The sequence below is a fragment of the Electrona antarctica genome (genome assembly GCF_951216825.1).
Source record: "Electrona antarctica genome assembly, chromosome: 21".
In the NCBI taxonomy this organism is placed as follows: domain Eukaryota; kingdom Metazoa; phylum Chordata; class Actinopteri; order Myctophiformes; family Myctophidae; genus Electrona; species Electrona antarctica.
This window is the reverse complement of record NC_136802.1, coordinates 17347986-17370331: the sequence shown is the minus strand read 5'-3', so window position 1 is coordinate 17370331 and position 22346 is coordinate 17347986. Positions and strand designations below refer to the sequence as shown.

At 42.9% G+C, this 22346-nt stretch overlaps 2 protein-coding genes across 2 annotated transcripts in view; both read left to right on the top strand.

Moving 5' to 3' along the window:
* The window catches only part of sf3b2 (splicing factor 3b, subunit 2), a 21238-nt gene extending 18550 nt beyond the window's left edge, over positions 1-2688 (top strand). Inside the window, 3 exon segments of the mRNA XM_079491412.1 lie at positions 737-788; positions 790-994; positions 2265-2688. Of these exon segments, the coding sequence (XP_079347538.1) occupies positions 737-788; positions 790-994; positions 2265-2336 (329 nt within the window). The 3' untranslated portion in view covers positions 2337-2688.
* A 5710-nt stretch (positions 2689-8398) lies between these two features.
* The window catches only part of pacs1 (phosphofurin acidic cluster sorting protein 1), a 107080-nt gene continuing 93132 nt past the window's right edge, over positions 8399-22346 (top strand). Inside the window, exon 1 of the mRNA XM_079491029.1 lies at positions 8399-8850. Coding sequence (XP_079347155.1) covers positions 8687-8850 — 164 coding nt within the window. The 5' untranslated portion in view covers positions 8399-8686. The remainder of the gene's footprint in view (positions 8851-22346) is intronic.

The following is a 22346-nucleotide window of genomic DNA, read 5'->3' as shown; positions in this document are numbered from 1 at the left end:
CCCCCCCCCCCCCCCCCCCCCCCCCCCACACACACACACACACACACACACACACACACACACTTTTTGCCATTTATTTATAGGTGTGTGTTGGGACAATCACAGATTTATAAAATAGCAGATCTACAAGGCGTCAACATCGCAAGCTTGTAGATCTGCTTATTTCTGTGTATTATTCACATACTAGAGCTAATGTGTGCATGGTTCAGTGCAATTCTACACACCTACACCGTCCGTATCATTTATCAACACCGTTTTTAATTTAAAGCAGTGCTTGTGTTGGGTATATTTTTAGATGTGCTTCCATTCCCATTATGGCTGTAGTGCAGAGGCTGCGCTGCTGAAAAGTACTCGGCTGGCTCTCTGGATGCTAAATGAGCATAAAAGATGGTGTATTGGTTCATACGTTGTTTGTTCTCTATAGGGAAACGTGATGAGTAGAACCTCCCCAGCCTAAACCTTTTTGTAGGTCATTACACCTCACATCTTGAAAGTAACTAGTTTTAATCAATAAGGAACAAGTATTTAGTAGCTTTTTCTTTCTTTCCCCTAATTGAATCCTCATCTTGCCACTTCTGCAAGTGAAAACTGTATTGGCAACAGCCAGTGGCATCATTCAACTCCTATTTTTTAGCAATATAGTCTGTGATTCAACAATGTCATAGTGTTCACTTGTAACATTTCAGTGTGTATTAGTTTTGATGGGTTTTTTGTATTCATTTCAAATCCATAACAGGGATTGGGTTCTCGCTGTCTCCGTACCTAAACCTTGTTCCCATTTCCCCACGTGTCCGTCACACAGGCCATGGCTGGCCGCAAGGCGGGAGCAGGTCAGGAGTCCCAGGGCGTGGAGGTGGCCCTGGCCCCAGAGGAGCTGGAGCTGGACCCCATGGCCATGACGCAGAAGTACGAGGAACACGTCCGAGAGCAGCAGGCCCAGGTGGAGAAGGAGGACTTCAGTGACATGGTGGCCGAGCACGCTGCCAAGCAGAAGGTAACACGGGCAGTGTTTATTCTGACAGCACATTTTGATTTTAGTTTTAGTCATGGTCTCTGGAATGAATCGTCATTTAGTTTTAGAGAGAGAGAGAGAGAGCATGATTATGAATGGAATGGATGGAAGAGAGAGAGAGAGACATGCATTGTTATTGATCAGTGGTTTTCAACCCTTTACATATCAAGGTCCATTATTTAGTCGGCATTTGAGCCACAGACCACCGTTTGAGGAGATTTACTGTAACCTCTCTCTCAGACCCAAAACTAACGAATATTTGGTTGTCGTTTATGTTGTTGTTGAGGGTCCATTTGGTTTCATTTTACGCTCACAAGAGTTAAAGATCTATAAGGGTTCATTTGGTTACCGACTGTTCATCATTTAGCTGGGGACCACCTAGAAATCCCTCAAGGACAGGTGGTCCCTGGACCACTGGTTGAAAACCACTGCTGTAGTAGAAAAGTGGTAACTCTAATGACTGTGAGACTGTAGTGTAAAATATGGTCGTCCTACTGCAATAACAGTAAGAAAAACAGCAGCAGCAGCGCTTGAGCCGGAAGGTCAGACTGGGTGGCAACACACTAACACAGCCTCTTATCAGTCCAGCGGGGAGATATGCCCTCTGGCTGCACCGTTAAAACACAATAACAGGAGCTGCCCTGCTGTGGACATTGGCACTGCACAGTATTAACCCAAAATGTATTTAATAATAATATCTTTACCGGATTTTAGCTTCCGTCGCTAGCCACCGCTTGCTTCCCTGGTAGAAGCAGCTGAAATCCCAAAACTCTGTGCACGTGTGCGGTCTTTAGTGGCTTTAGGGCTCTGAATGAGGTAAAAGACCATGTTGGGAGCATAATAAAACATTAATTCGACCTCCCGCACCACACATTAGTGTGGCTAGATTGCGGCCACGACACGACCCTGGCCGGTTACCACTTCCGGGTCACGCGGCTGGATCGCGGTTCTTCTTCTCTGCTTTTTTCGTGCGTTCTGTTGGGACTGGTCCCTGTTAGCCGTCTAACGTAAACGGGAGGGAATTTCGGCTGCTAATACTATGACGAAAAATGTTGGTCCACTATCTTTTTTTCACTGATCGGTATAGCAGGGTTCAAGTGGTTAAATGTGCTCTATAAATGAAGTTTGACTCGATTGTAAATAGCGTAATTTGCTCAGTCACTCTCTCTAATATCCTTGTCTCTTTTCTTTCCTCATCTTCTCCGTCCTCCTTTGCCTCTCCTCACTTCTCCTCCTCCTCCACACAACACAGCAAAAGAAGAGGAAGGCCCAGCCTCAGGACACGAGAGGAGGTGCCAAGAAATACAAGGAGTTCAAGTTCTAGATCGGCGCCCAGAGAGACACACGAGGGAAGTGTTGCAAAAGAGGAAGTTGCACACAAAAGCAAACCGGTGGACGCCAGTATCCACATTTTAACACGGAACACAGCAGAATATGACGCCACCAGCCATCTGGATTCTGGTGGTTAGACCAGTGACAATAAAGCTCTGTCTTAGTCATTTTAAACCCTAAGAATATGCTTATGTGATATGCCTAATATAGGTAAACCCTGTCATGTGGAATATGTTTCCTCCATTATGTTGTTTTTTCTACATCTAAAATATTTGGTTTCCACGTTGTAGTCGTGCTTTTCTGATAATCTTTTTGTTTGTTTGTAAATAAATGATGTGACATCAGTTGAGCATTGTTCTCTTCCCTAAGCAATATGGCCCTCTGGAGTGAGTGTGGAAATATAGTGGCCCTCTCCACTAGGTTGACCACCACTGCTGTAGATCATGATACGGCCACCAGAGGGGCACATACTGTAGGACACCGGTTCATGACTGTCACCTGACTGGCTGAGAAACATATTGACCTAAATAGCTGAAACAACCACATGCATACTGGGTCACTGGTTCACACAGCATGACATGCAGGAATGTGGGATTTCATGATTCTGCATCCATTGCAAGCAGTTTTGCACGAAAAACACTCCTTGGGCTAAAAACAGCCATAGCTGTCATCACAAATGTGATGAGGTCATCACATGAACATGTTACCTTTTATATAGGAGGTTAAATGGTACCCCAACTTTCAACCCCTGAATTTACCATGATCCACTAATTATTTATTTGACAATTTGTAATGTTCTTTGGATGACCCTAAGGATCATAAAAAAAACGAACGATTACTATTGCAATTTATTTTGGTTCAAACCTTATTGACTGGCCTATAGCTGTCCGGGGGGGTTTAGCAGGTAGCCACAAGCAGTTGTCCACAAAAAGCAATGGCAGAACATATCAGCACTGAGACATTGCAAGTTGGTATTTCACAGACTGACTTCAGGAGTTGACAAGAATTTATGAAATAGAAAACGTCAAGGAAGGATCACCGTGTGGCCTGAATGTGACTTGTCAACTCTAATGAGGCTTGGCTTGCTCCACAAGAAGCAATGACTTAATCTATTGGCACATAGGATTTTCCATTATGAATAGGTGTCAGTGATCACTTGGCTAACACCCGTGTGTGTGTGTGTGTGTGTGTGTGTGTGTGTGTGTGTGTGTGTGTGTGTGTGTGTGTGTGTGTGTGTGTGTGTGTGTGTGTGTGTGTGTGTGTGTGTGTGTGTGTGTGTGTGTGTGTGTGTGTGTGTGTGTGTGTGAGAGAGAGAGAGAGAGAGAGACACTGGCACACAGGGTTTTCTTTATTGAATTACTCTGGATTTGTTTTTATGTCCTGATACCCCGTCCAGGACAGGCTTCAGACGTGCCTCCTCAGGAGACTTGGCTCAGATCTGAACCCATTTGATTTGGTGTTAGGAACCTGATTAGCATCAGGTAACACCAAATCAGGCATGGTTCGAACCCACAGCCTTCCGCATGAAAGGCATATGCTCTCCTTTAATGAATTACTGTAATGACTATTAAATACGCCCTTGTTATATACGTTCCCAAACTAAATCCAGTCTGACTAGTGTAGTCTGCCCTTCATTAATAGTTACTGAGTGTAGTTAAGTTTGATCAGCCCGTCCGTGTAGAGCTAACCTCGCTTTTATGATGACATTCTAACTGCCCAACTAACTGGCTCTAAATGGCAGATTGGGATTATTACCATTCATACATTTTAATCCCCCTCTGATTGTAATCTCTTTATCTGCTGAGTGGAATTAGTAGTACACTTCATGTGAATGTCTGCGTATAGTGCGGACAACCATACAGATGTAGTGCCAAATACCAATGTGTAGCTCTCTGCTTGTCCCTTTTCCCTAATGGAGGGGAAAAGTTCAGTTCCAAAAATGTCCTTAGCTTGACAGAACTCCTCAGAAGGTTCCATCATCGGTCATTGGCACACTTTCAGTCAGGTGACATTTTAGGACAAACGTGTGACAAACTGCCTCCAGTAGAGCCACGTCACATCCTCCTAATAGTCAGCAAGTTGTACTTCTGTTCTGCTGCGACTGCCTGAGTGATTGTTTAAACGACTACGACCATGATTCATTTCCTTGACATTCATGAGTTGACAGTCGTGCATAATAACCTCATGTTTGAGAGAGAGAGAGTGGCACACCTGCTGTTCTGACTGCAACAGCATGCCTCCTGGCAGTAATGATGACAAAATATTACCCAGATGCAAAAGTGCAGCAAACACGCTCATGTTGATGTAATGAAGGACGGCTGGCAGGCAGACAGGGACCGCTTTTTGAACCTTTTCTCAGGGTGAATTTAGGATTTTAACGATTATTCCCTCTTTACAGTTCCCTCGAATCCTATCTTTTTACAAATCTAGGATTTTGGCCTTCATTTACATTCTTGACAAACACATTCAATGATGCATACATACAGTAGGCCTGTTGCATACGTAATTGTATAGTGGTTCTAAAGTGAGATGCAGGAACCACCTCTGGGTTATACTTGAACGGGTTCCAAATAGACGTACAGATATTGTATGTAACTCTTGACGGTGCACAAATGGACCCTTACGGATCTGTATATCTGACAGTGTACAAAATGGAACCAAATGGACCCTTACGGATCTGTATACTCTGACAGTGTACAAATGGAACCAAATGGACCCTTACAGATCTGTATCTCTTTTTTGAATTATTATCTTTTATTTGCTTTTAACATTTCATTTACATACAGTTTATAAAATGCAACCTATAAATAAATACATTTCCTAACTAAACAACCCCAACCCTTCCCCGACCCTTCCTAGTACAAGAAACTAACAAATGCATGATTTTCTTTTGTCCATGATCGTCTGTGCTAAAAACATAAATAATAAATAATAAACATGACAACAACAAGAATGACAGATAGACAATTGTAACAGTGATAACATCAACAATCTCCATTATGCTTCAATTAGCCCTCTCCAGTTCACGTCCCATGTTTGGAATGTAATCCATTGCCCGACCCCAGATCTTCTGAAAGTGCGAAATTTTTCCTTTTACATTATACATGATTTTTTCCGGTGTACAATAAGATAGGAGTTCTGCCCACCATTGTTTAGTCGGGGGAGGGGGTTCGGATTTCCAATGACAGAGAATACATTTTTTTGCAGCAGACATTGCTAACAGGATAAATTTCTTTTCAAAGACGTCAAGATTGCTCAGCATAGAGACATCACCCAGAATAGCTATTCGTGCGTCAGGAGTCACATTTTTTCCAATAATTTTAGAAAGTTGTTCAAATATGAATTTCCAATAATAATTTAACTTCAGAACTTCAGATCTGTATCTCTGATGGTCCCGGAACCAATTTGACACTGTGAGTTACAATGGTCCTGGAAAGTTTGAGAACCAATGTGATTCCTGTTCCTCATTGTTTAGAACCAGAACAATGAGGAACCGGAATGTGTTCTAATCCTGGGTGGGTGAGTGTATACAGTCCTCACTCACCTCTAACCCCCCCCCCCCCCCCCCCACACACACACACACACACACACACACACACACGGTTTTCAATCGATCTCACTGTTGGCAATCAGCCTCAATTGTCCGTCAGTGTAGGTTACTATTGGCATTGATTCTGATTGTGATATGTTTGACTCAAGATAACCACAAGCAGACAACAATGGGGCTTATTGTCCAATATGAAACTCAATATAGCCATTATAGCATTACTTATAGAATAATAGAAGTATAGGCTATTATATCACAAGGAGGCTGCAAACTTTTTATGTTAATCTTTTTTTATTAAATATTATTTAAGTAGGCCTATCCCTATTACACATATGCCCCCTCTTTCTCACACTCTCACTCTCTTAATTCAATTCAAAGGGCTTTATTGGTATGAGAAAACAAAAAACATTTACATTGCAAAATTGCAAACTGGAACAATACAATTAAAACAAAATGTATGTACAATTGAACACACACACACACACACACACACACACACACACACACACACACACACACACACACACACACACACACACACACACACACACATTGTGACTGCAACTTGTTCCTGTTTGCAGATGACTGCTGGTCTCGGACAGGAATAAACTGCAGGTTGAAAAGGCCCTCAGCTCTGAACTCGGTAGAATCTGCACCTGATAACAAACTATTTTTACACCTGGGAAAAACTGAATCCATTCTCTTTGGATCAAATAGTAATCTCAGCCAGGCAGATGGCTTCTTGGTTAGAGTGGGTGACAATATTATCACACGAAAAGATGAAATTACCTACCTAGGTTCCATCCTGGAGGCAAATCTTTCCGGTGATAAAATGGCCACCAACTTAATCAAAAAAGTCAACCAAAGAACAAGATTCCTATATACAGGATATCCTCACTGGTCAACAAAAACACCTTGAAGACACTAACAGGAGCCCTCGTACAGTAATGTGTGCTCATCCTGCATCTCATCTTCTGACTCCCGTGTCCCACAAACTTCATTGAGTGATCCCAGTTTTAACAGTATGGTATGAACCAGATACAACAGTACCACAGCACCTCAAAGGCCCTTAAAACAAGGCTCCAGACTTCCCAAAACAAACTGGTCAGGCTACTACTTGGCCTCACTCCCCGAACCCACTGTGACCTCACCCCTGCCCACTTTGACAGGCTGGAATGGCTTAGGGTTGACGACAGAGTACAGCATCTTGCTGCTGCAATGGGTCTGGTCCACAAGATTCGATACACCACCAAGATACCCATGTAGGCCTACCTGTCTAAATACTTCCTTAATGTCAATGAAGTCCACACCCACAACACCAGAGGGAGTTCAACAAACCATGTGCAACCCAGATTTGGCACAAACAAGGGACTATTAATTTCGCTCTTATGCCATGTGGAACGCCCTCAACTGTCATTAAGACATGTGAATCCCTTGACTCCTTCAAAACCGCTCTCAAAGGGCATCTATACGGACGGCTGCAATTCGAAACTGGCCCCAGTAAAATCTGAATCCCCCACCCACCCCTTTTCCCCCTCACTGACACTGTATGTTTTTTCCCCCTTTTTGAGTGCAACCACTCCCTTACGGAGCTATGTAAGTGGGTGGGTGGGTGGCTGGGTCTGAGCACGGTCTGGCTGGGTCTGAGCACGAAAACAGCATGGTTGTTTTTCACCACCTGTGTGCAACCTAACACACACACAAACACACACGCACATTTAACTGTATATATGATACATATATCATATAGAAGGTCCTGGGTTCGATTCCCGCTGGGGACGCTGTGGCGAAAGGGTCTTTCTGTGTGGAGTTTGCATGTTCTCCCCGTGTCCCCTAGGGTAGGTACCCTCACAAAAACATGCAGTAATCCTGGTCTCTAAACTACCTCCCCCTGGCCACCCGGGATGTCTGATGGAGGGGAAACTAAGGAACTGGTTGGAATAACGTGTTCCTTCCACGCGCTACGTTCAGCCAAGGAAACTCCCCCCTCCTGTCAGGTGAAAAGAAGCAGCTTGGACTCCTCATGCATAGAAGGAAGCATGAGGTCAGTCCGCTGCCCCCCAAGTTGGCAGAGGAAGTGTAGCGCCCAGGATTATATTAGATAATTGACAATGGGTGAAAAAATGGGTTGCAAAATCGTGGGATAAAAAACAAAACAAAAAACGGTGGACCCTCTTGTAAACAAGTAATGCTTTATGGTGTCGTCACTCACAGTTAACAGTTTTTGTATTGAGTTGTGCTTGAAATGTATACTGTAATTCTGCAAACTGTTATATACTTCATCAATCAATCAATCAATCAATCAATCAAAGAGTTGTGCTTGAAATGTACTGTAATTCTCCAAAACTGTTAATAAATTCTTCAATAATCAATCAATCACTCTCTCCCTCTCTCCCTCTCTCTCTCTCGCTCTCTCTGCAAAGGGAGTCATGCGTCTTTAACTAGAGGCGTAGCTCTGCTTTTGCTCATTGTGTATGTGTGCGACTTCGGGGAGAAATTTCCGCTTCCTGCAACCACCGATAATAATAAACACCATAGCGAAGTTGAGTCAGAAGGGAGAGAGGGGGAGAGAGAGAGAGAGGAGACGCTGCATGACTACAATGTTATCGTTATTAGCCCGCGATTAGTAGAAATCGGATCAACTTTCGATCGCCCAGACGAGAGCACTGTCTTCACTCGTCGGCGAGCAGGAGTACAGAGCGTTGAGAGAGACAGCATCGGGGGTTGATCATCGTGGAAAAACCCGCAAAAACCCGTCCAGCAGCGAGCCAGCAGCAGCAGCCGCCTCCAGCAGGATGTCGGAGCGAGGAGGGCTCCCGCGGACCGGGGCCGGGGGGGTCCCCTCCCCGCACATGCAGACCTCCAAGCCGGTCATCATCTCCTCCTCCAGCCGCCCGGTGCACATGAACCTCTACGCTACCTGGGAAGTGGACCGATCCTCGCCCAGCTGTGTGCCGAGGTAAGCGGGGTGTATAGCTTCAATGACAGGGTGTCTGGCTGGCTGTCGGCGAGGAGGAGGATATACCGGTATATGTCTTGTTGTCCTGTCATGGTTTCTGTCGAGGAGGATGATATGTCCTGTCCTGTCTGTCATGAATGATTTGGAATTGGAGGAATGCTAAATGTTGTCAACAACCGTGACATCTGTGTTGTGTGGCGTTCTAGGTTTAGGCTGCTAGATGATCGATCACATGCCTCTTTTGTCAGTTCCAGTTGTGTCTCTTGTCTCTTTTCATTCTGCACTACAAACCGCCATATATCAAGCAGACTATATGTTGCTTGCAAGCCAAGCTTTGTATGACAGACACTGTGACATTCACCACCACAAATGACTCGATCAAATATGATTGTCTTGATTCAATGTCTATCTGTGATGTGTTTTGAACATTAGGCAGTGTGTGATCTCATGTCTAGACTAGAGGAGGCATTTTTAAATCAAGATATTGTGCGATCGATTGGTGGAATTTGGGGTGACTGACTGACATACTTCTGTCATCCATAAATCAAATGACACATTTCCTTTGGAGTCTGTCTTACCCAGATTGAGACCATCATCGTAGACTGACTGATGTAGCGATATGTATATCTGTAGGTTGTTTGCTGAACTGAACAATGAGGCAAGCCAGACCAGACAGCAATGCTGTTGGCTAGACACCTGAACCACCAGGCTCGATGCAAACAAAGACTCCTGAATAGTCTTTTGTTGGGATTTGCAATTGCAATACAGCAGCACGCATGCATTGATTGTGGGTTTTGGGTAACATATCACATTTTTAAATAACACAATACTTTAATAATGAAGCAAACACCTCCTCAGGTGTGAGTGAGGGGCGAAGTAATCTACCAAAACCTTCTTAATATTTGGCTTTACACTTTTAACCTGTTAACCTGCTATTACATACAGACATACACAGAGGCACATTGTTAAGCTTTTTTTAACCAAGCTACTTTAGAAAGAACATGGTATATCGAACACATATCACAGTTATAATGTTTATATATTGAGTTATCTAGTCCTTTTTGCACGTAGGAATTGGGTGTTTTTGTATGTGACAAAATGTATGAAATCACAGTTGCACATCACTTTATTGATGTGCTACATTGCACTCGCATTGTTGCAGCTGCTTTCTCACACAGATAAGGGCATCTTAATGACACATCTGAATGATATGTTTCTCATCATTCTTCACCGCATAAATGTGTGATCCTTCTATTCACTGGCATTCCTTTAGCGTCTGTGACCCTCATGGAACTGTATGTCATGAGGAATATGAAATGATGAGGAGTATTACATTTCAGGGGTTAGCTGCTTCAACCGAAGCCCTCGTCATATGATCCATATGCCTGGTTAAACAGCATATTGCGTTAGACAGAGGGTTAAGATATGGAATAGCTATCTTAATCGAGTGAATTGGCAAGGCTCAAAATCTGCTGCTGATGGAATGCGGCATGGCAATGGTCCATCCGTAGTCGGGTTGAGGGGGAAACGGCTCCACCAGAGAGCTCCAAACATCCCTCTCCAGAGCAACATTAGTAACTTCCTCCTGGGGGATCCCGAGGCGTTCCAGGGCCAGTTTAGAGATATAATCCCCCTCCCATCTGAACCTTGGTCTGCCCGTGGGTCCTAACCAGATGCCCAAACCACCTAAGCTGGTTCCTTTCCAAGCGAAGAAGCAGCGACTCTACTCCGAGTCTCTCTCGCGTGACTGAACGGGAGCCACCCGTCGAAGAAAACTCATTTCGGCGGCTTGTATTCGCAAACTTATTCTTTTGTTCATGACCCACACTTGACACTTCATGAATCATGACCATAGGCGAGAGTAGAAACAAAGATTGCATGGCAATGATGTTTGTACAAAAATAACCATAAAATGATCAAATTAAGTTACATGATATCCCATTATATAATATTTTATTATACAGTACATATAGGCCTACCATATTATTACACAGCTTGGTTGAATGCTTGATTCTGAAAGGTCAATCGCTGAATTGTGTCTTATTTCTTGATAACAGACCGCTGCCTAATCAAAGCCTCAGAACACCTGCTGCGCTGCTTAGATTTTATGCTGTACTCAACATGACAGCCATGTAAACAAACACACAATGTCACTTAAATAAACATTGCTCTCAAGAATGTTTTTCAAAACATTTGAAGCGAGAAATAGACGATGCAGTCCCCGAAAATGTATACCATTTGATCAACAGTACTCACTTCCTTGTGTCCGAGGTGACTTGTTGCGTTCTGCGGGGCCAATTTAGAATACTTCCGTTTTGTTGGCACTTTTGGGCCAATTTATTAAGTAGCCATGAAATATGCAGGATAATGTATGGCTAGTGGTTATTGTTTTTTTGTGTGCCTTTATTGATAGTTACAGTGAAGACAGACAGGTAAGAGGGAGAGAGAGAAGGGGAGCGACATGCAGCAAAGGTCGTCATGAACGGGACTCGAACACGCGACACGCTGTCAGGCAAGAGTCTATATGTGGCATGTGCCTGGACCACTAGCCCAGCGGGCGCCCCGCTAGTGGTTATTGTTGATAGATAAATCACCGACAGGGTGCATATTTATATATCAACAATGACCACCTAGCCATACATTATCCCTTACATAGTATGTGTACTTGTGTAGCATCTTTTACACAAGTCTATGCCACACTACAAACAGTCATTTAACGTTTTATTAGTGTTTCAGGCATGAATGAATGAATTCTGTGTGTTACCATGTAGATTATATACACTGTATAAGCACTCCTAGACTGTTAGACTAATCTTTTATTGAACAATGTCAATACAGTCTATAAACAAGAGCGAGTGTTTTCATAGAGGGACTCTATGCAGCCTGGGCTACTGAATGTAATTACTAGTAAGCCTGTGGTGGTGAAAGCACTAGAACTTATGTACACGCTGACATTTTAATGCTGCTTCTGAACGGCTTTGGGGAGAGCCTCAAGGGTTCATTTTGCCTTGTAGTATTTTGGAAGTGTGTGCGTGCGACGTGCGTGTGGTGTGTGTACTCCATTTGTGAATAAATAGGTGCTCTTTTCATTCCATATGTTGAGTGCTGTGCATAAATAAAACATGTAATTACTAATTAGCCTACATGATGCACTGAGACTCTTATTCCCCGTTGCCAGTTTTGCGTCGGATAACCACTAGAGTTGTTGACCTTGTTTACTTTATTATTTATCCTTCTTGGGCGTAAGGATTAGGACCTTTTTAACAACAACATACCCACAGAGGGGTCCCTATGAATGTTTAATGATACCATTTTGAAATAATGTGATGTGCTCGTTTATTCATCGCCTGTTGTTTTTCGGCACTGCAGCCACTCACACTCACGCTTTGATTTCACAAGAGAGAGGCAGGAGGTGAGACAGCATATTAAAGTACTGTAAATGCTCACACACACAAACACACAAACACAAACACACAAACACAAACACACACACAGAGAAGGCTATAGAGCTGTTGGTCATATACATTTAAATGACTTTTCCCCTCTCAGACACAACAAATCTATTTTTCAGCAAACAAATGAACTATTCAGAAAACACAAAGCGAACAAACATGTGCCACAACCTGTCATCATGTTCTAGATTAGAAGCCCACTGTGAGCAATATCGCCAAAGCAATATGCTTAGGCGATATTCATTGTGGTGTGCTCAAGTCGGCCCTAGTAGGGCGTTCATTTACACACAAAAAAGTTAAAATATGGAGATATGAGGTTTCTGCCCGACAGCAGTCATATCCTCTGTACCAAAGCTCCGGCTCTGTGCTTCGTCTCTGTGCTTCGGCTCTGCGACATGGAGGGATGCAGGAAGTAATAATGTCAGGGTCAACCTTTTTAAAGTCTTTACTTGGGGTTGAGTGTCAGTGTGGCCTCGGCGGTATTCTCCTTGCTTAATCCTCGTCTCAGAAAGTGCTGCCCGCTTACCCCATACATGGAGTGATAAAAGGATAGAGACCGAACCGACCCCCCCCCCCCGATACTCATTTCGATGGAAGTTGCTCAGTGGCGTTTTGAAGCACCCAGAAGAACGGTCTACTTTTTTCGATTTGGACACAAATTTGGTGTCCGAATTGCAGAAGTGCAAACGGGCGCCCAATGTTAAACTCCAGCGGCACGGGGTTTCCTCGTCATAACTCCACGGGTCTGCCTGCAGTCCCACCTCTTACCAGTAGGGCCGAGTGCTTCAACGTTGGAGAGCCTCACTGGGGGCTTGGCTTACCCCCTAGTCGAGGATTTGTTAACTGGAACCTCTTCCTGTCTACCCACAATGCCACTGGCCGCCGCTGGCGTGTTGAAATGAAATGAAATGAAATGAAATGAAATGATTACTATATTTACCCAGGGTATCTGGGCTAAGCTCAAGAACTTGTTTCCAGCCAGGCCCTGCTCATAGAACACATTTCATCGTAGTGGTTCAATGCCTTGTTCAAGGGCACTTCAGCGGTGGTAATTTTAACGTGTCGGACCGCTGATTCGAACTGGCGACCTTCCGGTATCAAGACCGCTCCGCTATCCGTTCGGCCACGCGGTGTGTCTAAAAGTTGAACCAGCTATACTCTGAATCCTGCATTGTGTGAAATGGGGATAAAGGTTGAACACATTCTACAGTATAGTCCACTCTAGAGCTGCACAATTATGGTTAATATTTGTCTTGCTTAATATTGTAATCATGATTATATTAATCAATTGTTTTAATGCTTATTGGGCATCTCTGTGTGGTCAAATAGTGTTTAGGCAATTTATTTTTGTGAGAGAGAGCGTAATGGATGTTATGCGTTGTACAATGTTCTGGTTATTAATCCTTGCGTGAGGAGACCAGGTGCAACAGCTGACAAATAAGCTGTTTGAATTCATTTCCAAGATTTACTTTCGATTAATTCTGCAGTCGTTGAGTCGTAGTGCACCTTTTTCAGTATCACACGACACAAAAAGGGAGTTTGAAACTAGGTCTGTTTTTGAAGATTAAATAAAAAGTTTAGCTTTATGTTATGTTATGCTATGAGTGACTGGAGAGTTGGAAGACAAGCCTTAGAACTCAGAACCCAAGGAGTGAGTGGGCGTTGTCTAAGCTCTGCTCTTGGCTCTGGCGGTGTGTGCCAGTGTAGTGCGGCGGTTAAGCTCATATATGGAAGGTATTGTGCATTTTATGACTAAAGCATGAAACTTTCAGCATATCATCTACACACCCCAAGGTTTGATTTCAGACGTGGAACCACTTTCAGACTGACCTCTGGTGACCTTGAGGGGTCATTGACCTCAGAATTGCATTTTTGCACGTTTTGCTCCATTATTTCCCACTATAATAATTTATTATGTTTGTTAAATGGAAGTTTTGTTCTAATGAATGACAACTTAAACCCCAATAGTCTACAGAAATGGTGAATCATGTTAACTTTTATGATATAAATGTTATGACATTGTTATAACATTAAAAACATCTAGGAGAGAGATTGTGGAGAGAGAGAGTGCGGCGGTTAAAGATGGAGTGTCACGATTTCTTTCCACCCTAAAACATGATCATCAGGTATTATTATAATAGGAGGAAGAACTTTCTCCAAAAAGTGTACAGTATTTGTTAAAATCATGCTATTATGTGGACACGCCCACCAGTTCATTAAGTATGCCTGGTTTGCCTGGTGGGTGGTGATCCACCTGAACTGAAGCCGCACCCACAGCTGTAGTTGTATGATAAAGGGGGAGGGGTTAGGGGAGGGGCTGATAGTGTGATGTCACTATATTACTGTTTATTTCATTGGCCCTTTTGACTGTCAAGGGTTCAGCCTCCAGGAAGAACCCTAAATACAAAGTTAATACACCATTGCACATAAAAACGACTCCAGGGTGTCACCTCATAGACGCATGAAAAACTGGAAGAAATGCAAAGATTGTGGCACTCCATCTTTAAGCTCATATATGGAAGGTATTGTGCATGTTATGACTAAAGCATGACACTTTCTACAGTGCTAGCTACAAAAAGGACTGTATGAAGAGGTATAAGGAGATGGTCAAAGCCAAGAAAGCGGCACAGGAGCTTGTGGCAGCGAAGAGTAAAACATGACAAGAACCACAGAAGAGATAGTTGTCGTTATTTTAACATTATTGTATTGGTCTTAATTGTTTTTAATGAAGTTAGGGAAGAAAAAAATACAGAAAGACTTGATTGATGAGTTTGTTTGGTTTTTATATCCAATATCCTTACAGTATATTCAAAGGTGCTATAGGACATAGCAGTGGTGGCCATTTTCTGGTTCCATCCATCCAGACCCCATTCATTTTTCACATATAGAGATTTACAAACAATCAATTATTCTAAGCCTATGTAATCAAGCCATCCAGGATCCTGGTAATTAATGACCAGAACACATTTGATTCTGTGAAAAAAAAAAACCCTCAAAACAAAGGATATACATCACATAATCAAATGTTTTATCGTCATGATTCAGTAGGGTCCTGGATGGCTTGATTCTATAGGCTTATTATTTTTTATATAAATATTTGTAGAAATCTTCATGGGAAAAAAACAATGGGGTCTGAAACGATGGAACCCGCAAATGGCTGCCACTGGTATATTGTATGCCCTATTCATCTCATGCTTTTGGTTTTGGGGCAGTATATGGCGATGGTTCAGGGTTCATATGTTTTGGGGGGAGTAACTGTTGGATACTCTTAAACCTCCTACCAGGTGGCAGGAGTTTAAGGAGATGTTGGGAGATAATATGGTACCATTTCTGTCATAACACTTGACAGTACCAGCTACCAGTGACATCAATGGAGAATCCAAGCTAATATAAACTGAAGACTTTATATTTTTGGAAAGTTAGCTATTATAGAAGTCATTGTTCTCACATTAATACAAAATCAAATTAAAACATTTAAATGTTCGAAATGAACAAACCTGCCTACTGACAATGTCACCGGTAGGCAAGTTTCTGAACTGTCCACAGCCCTACTCTGAGACACAGACTGAGTGGACAAAAAATGTATCATAATGAGCATTAGTGAACCACAACCTCACAGACTCAATGGTATTTTTCCACTATCTCCATCATCTCTCTCCTCATTCCCTTCAGCCTCTGCATCTTCTTTGTCTTCATCTTTGTGTATTAGACCTTATATTAATCATATTGGAAAATTCAGTTTTCTGCTTCAATTAGGTTATTGCTGCTCAAGGCCATCAGACCTTTGAGGTCAGGGGGTAGTTGGGGATTAAGGGTCTTGCTATGTATACCTCGACACATTGCCGGGGCCTGGAATTTCCCAGGTGTTCCATTCAGCTATGGCCATCCTTCTTGTGAATGGGTTGTAGAAGTTCCAACAGGAACTGTATTGAGACTAGGCATGGTACTTTCTCACGGGGTAGGAGAGTAAGGAGACAGTATCACATTCACATTCACACACAACAGGAAGGACAAGCACAAGCATCTGATAACACTCAATGCCTACTTTTATCACAGACATGTTCATCAATGTTCCAATGCAGCCAATGAATGCCATCAGAGTGTGCATCATGCCGTACTTTCAGTTTCCAAGATGTCCGATCTACCTCATGAGCCACTGCTGCTCCGTCACTCCACTGTATTAGACATGTCATAAAATAGGTCTAGAGCTTGAGGTCCAGTGTGGTGTGCATACTTCATGGAAAAGCTCTTTAGTGATTTCTTAGGTGAGCATGGGATCATGTGAGAAGGTGGATAAAATCAATCGATAAATGGACACCGATACAGACAATTTCCTTTTTTATGGTTTATACTTATAGGGCTGTATTTTGCGTGTCTTAAGTACCAGGTCTTATTACTTAACTTAAGACCTGGAGGCGTGGTCAATGCTCTTTGGCCACTCAGAATAGCCAAATGGCATTGATCACGCCTCCAGGTCTTAAGTTATGTAATAGACCTGGTACTTAAGACACGCAAAATACAGCCCATAGTCTCTAAAAGCACCTTTCTAAATTATTAAGTTAAAATATTACTATTTCCTGGTTTGGGACGAATTATTATATACTTTATGCAAATTATGCAAATGAGGAACAATTTCATAATTTAGTTATGGCAAGAGATTAATTTATGTATCAACATAATATAGATGTAGACTCTAAAACAACCTTGATATGTTGACTAAAAGCAATAATACTGTATAGCTAATTCCTAATTTGTACCTATGTTATAATTTATGCCAATTATGCTAATGAAGAAAGGGTGCATGACTTCCCCATAACAGCAGATTAATTTCTGGATATCACAAACATAGACTTTGACTCTTAAGTCACCTTTCGAAGTAAACTGGATGCAAAATGATAGCCATTTCTAGTTAAGTTGCTCATTAAGCAATTGATTTGCTCATTATGCTAATTCCTCAAATTGTCCAACATATAACTTTTAGCAAACAATCTTAGTCTCATCTGCTAGCCTATAGATGACATTTTAATAAAAGTTTAAAGGAAACAACATTTCTGGGTTTAACATGGGCCCTATGGCGGTTTACAACATGGTTTGACAGCCCGAAATGTGTACAGCCTCTGACAAGTTCCAGATGTAAATTCAGAAGTCCACATCTAAAAACAAACTTCATGGTATATAGAAACACTGTAGAAAGTGTCATGCTTTAGTCATAACATGCACAATACCTTCCATATATGAGCTTAACCACCGCACTCTATCTCTCTCCGCACAATCTCTCTCTTAGATGTTTTTAATGTTATAACAATGTCATAACATTTATATCATAAACGTTGACATGATTCACCATTTCTGTAGACTATTGGGGTTTAAGTTGTCATTCATTAGAACAAAACTTCCATTTAACAAACATAATAAATTATTATAGTGGAAAATAATGGAGCAAAACGTGCAAAAATGCAATTCTGAGGTCAATGACCCCTCAAGGTCACCAGAGGTCAGTCAGAAAGTGGTTCCACGTCTGAAATCAAACCTTGGGGTGTGTAGATGATATGCTGAAAGTTTCATGCTTTAGTCATAAAATGCACAATTGGTTTGGTTATCCGCTGCACTAGTGATTCTCAGTAATACTTGGATCTATTTTATATCCATCACACATTTTTGTGTGATAAAGCACTGATTCTCACACTTCATGTCAAGGGCATTGATGTGTATTTGTCCGTGGAACCCCTCATCTGAAAAGGGGTTGTGCCATGGACAATGTAACAAACATTTTTGATATTTTGCAAACATTTTCAAAAATAGCCCAGCAAGCCCGGTCAGGACGTCTTGATTGTGGCCAGATCAAGTCAAACCAAGACTAGTCAGATCTGCCCAGAATATCACCTGAACAACCAACATAAATTCTGCCCACTAAGACGGACGTCCCTGGATGAATCGGAGAGAGTCCCATCGAGGCCAGATTAACTTAAGTCATATCATAACTAGCCAGAATAAGCTATATTATTTCAACTGGTGAAGACGATCTAGAATTGATCTAAAGATCATCCCCATATGGGCTGTGATCTGGCCTAGTCCTGAACATCATGACGTCATTTGGCTTGCTGGGAGCAGATGTCCAAGCTCGCTGCGCGGCACAAAGTGACGCGCTGAGTGGGAGCTTGTGTTTACAATTTACATGTTCATCCTCGCCCTCGGCCCCCTGTTCTCTGGTCCTCCACACTGCCTCTAAAGTTCCGAGCTGAGTTCAGTGAGTTCAGCATGTCTCTGACCTCACCTTCTCTCCCCATCCTGTCATTCTGGAGTGATAAATCATTACACACTGGCTCAGCACCCAGTTCTCTCACTACACAGTGCATTCTATAGTGTTGGCCACAGAAACCTCATATCTCCAGAATTTAACTTTTTGTGTTTTTCTTCGTGAATTAAAATCAACACCCTACTTGATCGTACTACAGCGTCACAACAAAGTATGAAAAGTATAGCAGATCTGCAAGCTCGACACATGGCGTGAAGCGACGCGTTTCAAGCTTCTAGGACTGCTATGTTTGCTATTTTTGAATTTGAATCCTGAAAAGTAACAGTTTTGGACTTGTAGCGTCATCCACACACACATCCACACGCACACGCGCCCACTTTCACCTCCTCATACTTGCGTGTACACACACACACACACACATGCATGCATGCATGGGGCTAACTCTAGCTGCTTCTGCTGTTCTTGGCTTCAGTTCACAGCACACCTTAAGTGTAGGGGGGTCTGCAGCAGCGCAGCACATAGGTCGCATACCACAGATACAACATGGTGTTGTTGGGCTGTGGGGAGGAATGTTGACGCTGCACGCCAAGAGCCATTTTACATTTATTTTGGATCTAAACTCTTATGGCATCCGTCATCCTGTGTTTTAACCAGCTCTTGAACCCCAGCATCATTTATTTTATTTTTTTTGCGTTGCAATGCGGTTGTGAGCTTGTAGATCTGCTATTTTGGGGCAAAGAGATTTGCAGCTATATCTTGCCCCACCCCTTACCCCTAAACGTATTTGCCTTTATTTTTTTACTAATTTAAAACATTTTAAAATAGTTCAAATAGCTGATCTACAAGCTCACAACGTGTCGATGTAGATTGGCTTTTTACATTAACGTTTTTTAACCTGGGCATTTCCCAGAGTATAATCTGTCAGTGTTCCTTGTATTTATTTTTTTAATTTATTTTTACCTTGTTTGCTTGGTTACATTTGGTAATGTGACATAAAGGCTGAAAAAAGGCTGAGATACACTTTTTGTTCACAGCACACACCTGACAAAAGACCATTGATATTAAATATTGATGATGGTTAAATTGAATCGTTTAAATCCGAAGCTAAGTTATGTAGTTGGCCCTTGGGTGTTTTAATATTTTCTAATATGTCCCCCTTTGAAAAAGGTTTGGACACCCCTGGTGTAGACGGAAAAAAGCAGCCCAAGTAAGGCTGCAAGTCAGTCCGTTTATACTAAGAATAGAGAGTATAAGTTAGCCTGGTTGGCTTCAGACCATCCATTGCCCACTCACTGAGTGGACTGCTTAAAGTCTGATATGCTATAGGTGTAACTGTAAGTAGCTTTTCCTCCCCTTCATTGTGCTGGTGGTCTTTGTGTGCTAAGCCAGCGGCATCTCTGGAATGGAGCCCGTGGCCGAATGCTATGTCGCATTACTGAGTCTGAGGACGAGAGAGCTGACAGAGAAAGTGCCGACGTGACTAAGACCTGGAAGTGGGTGTCGATGTTGTAAGCAGAACGTCTGTCTGTGTGCTCTCTTTCTTTAACCCATTTAGACCTGAGGACGATTCTACAAATGCCTTCTAAATCCTGACAGTTTTCTGAAAAACCCATGTAAGTTGTTCTCAAACATTTTCATGTCAAGGACGTTAAAAAATATATGTCTATATGTTGTTCCAGGGACCACCCCCCCCCCCCCCCCCCAGGAGCAAAGATTTTAGTTAAACGTTCGCTGTGAAAGAATATCTAGTCAAAGATTGTTGTCACCAATAAATCCAAAAACATTATTGCATATGATGGGTGAAGGAACGAAGACGGGTGCACAGTTGACGTGCACCCGCAAGCAATGTGGTTTTAGTCCACCCATAAGGTAATTAGAAAGTATGTTTTATTTTCATTATCACATAGTCTTTCGCGGGCCGTTCAGAGTCAGCCAGCCCGCGGGCCATACATTTGGACATATCAGGTTCCACCCAACTGAGACGATATATTGCCTCCTGGGCAGCGTGCACAAGACATTTGGCGCTCATCTCATCTGTCCAGCCAAGAATGGACAACACCATCCATGCCAAGGCTAGCAGCACCCAGAGCCAACTGTTGCTCTAGTATAGTGGTGGGCCCTCTTATAGATGGCTATAGTCTCCTACAGAGCCACCAGCCCATTCAGCACATGCCATGCCACAGTGCCACAGTGCCACCATGCCACAGTGCCACCCATGCCACTACTACAAAGTCACTTAAATTACCTATCTTCCCCATTCTGATGGCGGGTCTAATTTAACCCATTCTGGACGGGAACGAACCCCTTTTGGTGTGTTAAGCATTACATTATACTTAAGCTATTGAAAAATAGCTGATCTATAAGCGGCACTTAATTGGTGCCGCGCTACGAGCTTGTAGACCTGCGATTTCTGAAAAACCTTGTAAATGTGGCGCAAATCTTTTAATATATATTCTTTCAGAGCGAACGTTTTTAACTCAAATCTTTGCTTCTGGGGGGTCCCTGGAACAACATATTTTCAGATGGGGGTCCGCGGACAAATACAAATAATTCCGGGGGTCCTTGACATGGAAAGGTTGAGAACCACCGACATGGAAACAGGTTTTTCAGACAACTGGATTTAGAAGCCTTTTTAAAAAAAAGAAATCGGTCTCAGATCTAAATGCAGCATGCGGTCGCACCTCCAAATGGGACAGTCTTTAGAAGGGATTCCTCTCTCATCATCATCATTATCATCCTTCTTGAGATCACAGGAATATCATCTGGGTACATCTGCCATTTGCTGTGCATGACGGCAGTGTGAATCTGAAGTATAGTAAAGTATCAGAGAACATGGCAGTATTAAAGGAGGATGAGAATAGCTGGCCACTGCCACCGACACCAAAAGCTGGTGCTGTGGGAACCAACACACAGGCATCGATCGAGAGGACGTCCCACACCTACCTACGTGGACGTACTAAAGATGCTGATGCAGAAAGCACAAATGAGCTGGCCAGATGTATGGGGAACAGAGATGACTGGAGACACAGATGGAGGGCTCGTCTGAGGACGACGTAGGGAGAGAGATAGCCTTTAGTGTGGCTATAGAGTTAGAGTCACTAAATTGAGAAAGGACCCTCTGTGGGTCCTGGAATGCAATACTGTACTCGCTCAGTACTGTACTCTAACGTTGTTGAAGTAGGACTCATGTAGGAGAAAACCTTCGCACACTTAGAAATAGGCGTATGCACAGGTGCGTAGGCCAGTGGACATCAATGAAAGCAATAAGGTACACCTGCACACTGTGTATTTGCTAGGCACATGAGTATTGTCTTATTTAATGAAGCAACGTTTTGGTCCCTCCGAAATGTCTGAGGAAGGTCCGGAGGGACCGAAGCGTTGCTTCATTAAACAAGACAATACTCATGTGCCGAGCAAATACACAGTGTGCGGGTGTACCTTATTGCTTTCATTGAAGTAGGACTCATAAGATGTCCCTGGGACCCATCTAAAAGACCACCCCTGGGTCCCGCCCTGGACCCATTACATTGAAAACCTATTTACATCACTGAATCATTGATACTTTGTGAGTACCTTTTCTACCGCTGGCGATGCGACACGCAGTGAGCTTGTAGATCGGCTCTTCTCGGCGTGCCACCTCACAGAGCATCTCCGTCCATTACGACACCATCGGCTAACGACTGAAATTACATTAAAAATAAATGCTGCTATCTATGTACAGGCGTAGTAATGAACACCGTGGCTGGCATGAAGGGACCACGAGCAGAGTTCAGGATGCAGTAAATTAT